The sequence below is a fragment of the Leptonychotes weddellii genome, chromosome 4, assembly GCF_054177405.1.
Source record: "Leptonychotes weddellii isolate Sample4059 chromosome 4, ASM5417740v2, whole genome shotgun sequence".
Lineage (NCBI taxonomy): Eukaryota > Metazoa > Chordata > Mammalia > Carnivora > Phocidae > Leptonychotes > Leptonychotes weddellii.
In genome coordinates, this window is record NC_138372.1 from 12,578,380 (window position 1) to 12,584,857 (window position 6,478).

The 6,478-nt window shown below is 57.0% G+C and overlaps 1 protein-coding gene across 1 annotated transcript in view; it reads right to left on the reverse strand.

Annotated features, from left to right (window-relative positions):
* Positions 1-1,128, reverse strand: part of TAS1R2 (taste 1 receptor member 2) — a 13,806-nt gene extending 12,678 nt beyond the window's left edge. Inside the window, 1 exon segment of the mRNA XM_081816830.1 lies at positions 947-1,128. Within this exon segment, the coding sequence (XP_081672956.1) occupies positions 947-1,128 (182 nt within the window).
* Positions 1,129-6,478: the final 5,350 nt, after the last annotated feature.

Here is a 6,478-nt window from a genome sequence, read left to right on the forward strand (position 1 = left end):
CATCACCATCATCATCCTCACCACCATCATCACCACCATCACCACCACCACCATCACCATCACATACTCTTTGCCATTTGCATTATCACCCGTATTACTGCTATCAACATTATCAATATCACCACCCTCACCACCATCACTTCACTGGACTCCCCACCATCATCACAGGCATCAGAACATTCAACAATGAGCCCAGTACCATCACGGGCACCATCACCCTCACCATTCTCAAACCAGCCTATAACTTTCCCCAACATCACATAAAGGGTGCATTTCGTAGAGTCAGCCCTTTATCATCTTTTGTGCACTCCTTCCTTTATCCCTCTCTGTCAGAATGCCTTCACCCTCTCTGTACCAGGTCACTAATTCATAATCCCATGCTTGCATGAAGATGGCCCACCTAATCTCGAGTGATGCCGCCACCCCATGGGGCTCACAGGGGAAGGGTGAGCAAAGGAAATCCCTTCCAGTCCTGGAAGCACCTCCCCACCACAACCTAACCACAGCCCTAGGGAAATGCAAACCTTCCCCTCTAGTCTGAGAACCTGCTGCAAAAATACCACATTATGCCTTCCAAAGGCATAACCCTTGGTTTCTAGACTGGGCCTTGGCATGGACTCCCTTGCCAAAGTGGGTGGGGGTGGTTTTGATGGTCTCTGCAACCCCTCCAGGCTCAAATATCCTGTAACTCTTTATTAAGAGATGTGACATTGGGACAACCAGGTCTCCATGTTTCAGAACACAATTGCCGAAGATCTTGGTAACATGAACTATGTGGGTTCTCCCTCCGAGCCAGTGGGGATAATCCAGGATGAGGAGTTGGCAATGAATGAGGAGGAGCATTTTGAGCCCTGGGTCCTGGCCTGGTCCCCTGAGGACCGCGGGACCAGTGCAGGCTTCCCACCCCACCCCCATTGCCGCTTCCAGCCTCACACTGGAGACTCACTCCTTGCACTGGGGCACCTGCAGGAAGTTGAGGTGGACGATGCCCTTCACATTGGCGTGGAGGGTGAAGAGGCCACCCAGGAGGTAATCCCCAGCCAGGTAGAAGTCTGAGTTCTCAGCCGGCGCAGCCAGGACCTGCAGCAGGATGAACATGGAGCAGACCGCCCTGGCCTGGGGTCCCATGGCTGGGAAGTGGGGGTCCCCAGAGGTGGCCCTACCTCATCAGAGAGCTGGCAGCTTGACACCAGGGGATTTGCACAGACATTTACATGTGCATGGCCCATGGGGTGGGGAAAGCACCTGGGACAGGTGGAGAGGTTTGAGAACTCTGGGGGAAAGGAGGAGGCTAGAACCAAGATGATCCCTTCCTCGGGCACGGTGGGACCTAGGCGGTCTGGGAGAACCCCATGTGGAAGGAGAGAAAGCATGTCCTGCTAACTTGGACACTCCCTAGCCTTCTGCCACTTGATTGAGAACAGGTTCCATGCCCCTAATGCTTCCAACATTTGGGAGTCCAGGACACAGATACTCACCCAGGAGACAGAGTAGGCTGGCAAATGGATCCCAAGCTTTAGAGCTTGATCAAGTGGAGCCTGGCATATAGTAATTCATATACGGCATCTGACAGCAGGAGTTCCAGAACTAGCAGCCGTTGTCAATAAGAACCAGGCATCATGCTACGTGCTTGCCATTCACCATCTCGTTTAATGCTCACGATGACCAGGACTATTACCAGCCCCATTTCACAGATGAAGAAACTGAGACACAGAGAAGTTAAGAAACCCGCCCCTGGTTGCACAGCCAGCAAAGCTGGGATTCAAATCCCACAGTCAGATTTTAAGGCCTGGCTCTTAATCTCCATGATATATTACATCATGAAGTGATTTCCTTTGAGAAAAAAAAAAACAGGAAAGTAGCCGCAAAGAAAATGGGGGTCAGGGGATGGGGAGGCAGCGGCCATCTGTCAGCCCAACAATCCATCAATCAGCTCTGCTGAGTGAGCCCCCTCGGGGCACCCCCTTTGCACCCAGCACCAAGGGGTGGGGGTCCTGTCAAAAAGGAAAGCTGAAAATTTCCAAAGTCAAAGGCGACTACCCCCAAGGAGTGGGATGGAGAGGGGATGGTTCCCACAAACCAGGCACCCATCTGAATCAGAGACCCAGTCCACGTAATGTCGTGTTGGTCCTTGCCAGCCCTAATGATGCATGCCTAGTGAGAGCCTCGGGGCCCCTGCTGTGGAACGCCCAAAGCAGACAGCCCCCATCAGGGCCCCTGGGGTCCAGGGCTATGGCGAGAGGAGGCTTCAAGGCACAAAAAGTTGACCCAAGACCCCACGGTCTCACCCTGTCCCGCTCCAGCCAAGCCCGGCTCCTCCTTCAAGGGCTCGTCGGAGCCTTGCCTCCTCCAGGAGACCGTCCCTGGCCCCTGTGAAGTCATCCCACAGACATTTAGAACGACACAAAAAGCCTCCTGGTGTTGTGGAAACACGCAGGATTTGCTGTGTGATCTTGGGCCTGTCGCTGCCCCTCTCTGTACCGATGTCAACCAGCGCTTGGGAGAGGAGACCCAACCCATAACACAAAAGGAAGAGCTGTGCCTAGCTGTCTGGAGAGATGGGTTCTGGGCTTGGCTCTCAATTCTACGGGCCTCAGTCTCCTCATCTGTACAAGGGGAGGCCCTCTTCGGATTGCCCTTATCCTCCCCCTTCAGCAACGTGATTTCACCCTCTGCCCCCCGGGGTTCTCTCCAGACCCCTCCCCCTCTTGCTACACCCAAGTTCAGACCCTCCTCCTTTCTAGACCTCTCTGTCAGTTCAGAGCACAGCTCTATCCCTCCTTGCTCTACCACCTCCTAGGACTCCCCATTGCCTGCAGGGTCACGGCTGGGCTCCTGGCCTTGGGGTCTGAGGCCTCCCCAGCCTGGCCCCAGCTCATCCATCCTCCCTGACCCTGCCTTTGCAGCCTGCTCTCTCCGGCATCACGTGCCCCAAACCACAGCCACACTGGCCTCCTTGGAATGGGGTCCCTAGAGGCTGTCCCCAGGATGGCCTGCTGGAGCCTCGGAGACCAGTCACCTGCCATGCCGGACACTTGGGCAGTTGGGAGGGTAACAAAAGAGCACATTTCTAGGGTATGGTATAGGCCAGGCATTGTGTCAAGCACTTTGTATGCGTTATATTATTTAATTCTCTCACTCTGCAAAGCAGCCATTTTTACTCCCATTTTAAAAACAAGGAAACTGAGGGGCATCTGGGTGGCTCAGTCGGTTAAGCATCTGCCTTCAGCTCAGGTCATGATCCCAGGGTTCTGGGATCGAGCCCCACATCGGGCTCCCTGCTCAGCAGGGAGTCTGCTTCTCCCTCTGCGCCTCCCCCTGCTCATGCTCTCTTTCTCTCTCAAATAAATAAAGTCTTAAAAAAAAAAAAAAAAAAACAAGGAAACTGAGTCTGAAAGGTTAAGCAACTTGCCAAGAGTCACACAGCTAATAGGATTTAGACCCAGGCTGTCCTAGCTCTTAACCCCCGAGCTGTCTGACGTTGGCATGGTCTTCCCACAGCAGCTGTCGCCATGATGCCCACCATGGGGGAGGGGGGTGCGCTGCCCTCCCCTCTGCAGGTGCCACCTGGAGGCCAACGTGCTAGAGAAGGACCAATCATTCCAGGGCATGATGACCACACACTGCAGTTCTGAAGAGAGAGAACCAAGATGCCGGTTGCGGAGAGGCTCTGGGACATCCTGGAGACTCCCAGCAAAATCAGCCAAGCCGGGGGGTAAGCAGATGGTAGAGAAAGAAAGCATCGAAATTAACTGGAGCCCCTTGGTGCGGACCCGACCCCAGGGTGCGGGGGTGGGGGTGGAAGACAGGGATGGCCGGGAAAGCCATTCACCCAGTGGGCACTGGTGAGCCCCCCATGTGGCAGGGCCAGGTGGGGTCCAAGGGCCCCAGCCAGGACACAGGGATATGGCCTCCGTGGAGGACGTGGGTCTGTGCCACGCGGCCTGGGAGGACGATGGTGGCCATGCACACGGTCACTTCCATTGCTAACGTGTTCTGCGGGCTCACGATATGCCAGGCACAGAGTAGAGTCCTCTCCATCTCCGTCATCCTTCCAATGTGCTACTGTTACGTCTCCATTTGGTAGATAAGGAGGATGAGGTTCAGAGAGGGACAGTAACTTATCCAAAGCCACACAGCGAATATGTGGATTAGAGAAATCCGGGACCCTAATAGGGGCTGCAGGGAATGGTGGTGCCTGAGGGGCTCCAATGAGAAAGGAATAAGGGGCCCCCTTGACAGGGATGATCTCTCTGAAGACCAAAATCTCTTGAAGAAGGAGCACTGGACAGAGAGTCAGGGGTCCTGGCTTCCGGGCCCGCTCTGCCCCAACTACCCTTGGGCAAGTCACTGCCATTCTCTGGGCTACAGTCTCCTTACCTGTAAAACCGACTCAGTGCTTCTTAACATTTCAGGGCCGAGGGTCCCTTTGAGAGTCTGACGAAAGCCCTGGACACGGATGCACACAGAAGGGCAAGTGAGTGAGGCTGGGGCGCTGGCCGCGCTGAGGACAGGCACCCGGGAACCCGCGGCGCTGTGACTCTCGTTCAGGGCTGCACGCACAGCACGTGCTCCAAGGTGGCCGGGACCCGGCACAACTGTCACCCTCACGGCCCAGTCCAGGCCCGAATCCCCATGTTCACACCTGTGTGACCATCGGCGGCCAAGGTGGCAGAGAGCCATGACAGGCTTATGCAAAGTACATGGGGGAGAGGGGACAAGGACACGGGGGTCAGGAAAAGCTGCCCATTTGCCTTGCATCTGCATCCCCCCCGTGCTCATGGAAAGAAACTGGCCACATTTGCTTTGGGTTGGAAGGAGCTGCCCTGAACCTTCCTCCTCCCCCTGCCGTGGTGGTTGGAGGGGGGATGGAACCCAGGGGACACCCCGAAGAGAGGCCTGACCCAGGGATTGGGGGCTGCGTCAGCTCCTCTCCTCCACCCGACCCTCCAGTCTCTCTACCGACTTGCACATCGTTCCCTTTCCTGCTCTGCACCCCCCAAACCCCCCTCCCACCCACCCCAGCATTTTCCTTCTCTTTCTTCCCTGCCTGTGCCGCCTCCTCCAGAACGAAATTGGGCACCAGGAAACCTAGCTCCAATCTGACCCCAGGGCAGCGGGGGGGGGTGGGGGGGGCCAGGGGCAGCAGGACCTCCGCCCCCGGGAAGATCTGACAGACAAACAGCGCCCTGGTTCAGAGACACACCGGAGGAGAGGGTCCCTGGGGAGGCCTCAGAGCCAGTTCTCAGGGACCCCAGCCTCATCAGTCACTCCTCTGAGAGAAGTTTCAAAGTCAAAAGTGGAGCGGATGGTGTGGGCCCTGGGGGAGGCCACAGGGTGGAGCAAGAAGCAGAAACCGTGTCCTGCAGGGAGCAGATGAAGGAATGAGGGATGTTCGGCCCAGGGAGGAAGACTCAGCGAGCTCTTGCCAGGAGTGGAAAGGGCCGAGACAGGGAAGGGGGTGGTCCTGTTCCCTGCGGCTCTAAGGGTCCAGCCCAGCCCGGGGGCCGGGGGCCAGGCAGCAGGCCCTGACTCCTCTCCGCTTCCTCGCCTCTAAAATGGCCACAGGCACCCTTGATGAGGGTGAGTCAATGAGATGAATGCATCAGGAATCTGCTCGGTGAATGATCGCAAACGTCATACACCACAGTGTCGAGGGCTTTGTTCCTGGCCTGGCGCTCTCGATTTTAACCCTGATAAAACGCTGGGCTCTAGGACTCTGTACGGCCCTTCTGAGGCTCCGATCTGCCCAGCCTGGTTTCCGATCCTGGCTCTGCCACTTACAGGCTGTGTGAGCTCCCCCAGGCCTGTCCCTCTCTGAGCCCCGCTCTGATCCTGAGGCCTGCTGGATGCACGTCAAGGAGCAGGTGCCCGACGGCACCTCGGCTCCCTCACTCTGCCCCGGCCCCCCGTGCCAAGCGCTCCAGGGGCTGAGGGCGACTGCCGGGCCACAGGGGGCCTGGAGGAAGGATATGGCAGAGCCCTTGGGCAGAATTCCAATGTACGTCGGGCACCTGGGGGTGTATGGCACCCATTCCACCATCCAGGGAGGCTGCCAACAACCTGAGTGAGAGTGAAGACGGGCTGCTTGTGTTTGGAGCCACAGTGACAGCCACGCCTCATGCCGCCCACTCGCTGGGTGGCTCCCACCCAGAAGCTGCTGGGTTCCTGCAAGGGACCAGGGCGAAGGGACCAGGGGCTGCTGGTATGGTCCCCAGGAAAAGCTCTGTCCCTGCCCCTTACTGAGCGGGTCTTCCTTCCCTGGGCCTGTTTCCTCATCTGGGAAATGGGGCAAAAAGAATACCGCCTCCTATATGGCCCCAGATAACTGGTGGGAGCCACTGGCCCAGTGACAGGTGCTTGGTGACGCCTGGGGTATCCAGGATGAAGGTGTGGGGGAGGGTGGAACATAACAGGTTCTTATTCACCGAGCACCTCGGTCTGCAGAGTACGTGTCATGTGATCCTCAGCTCACCAA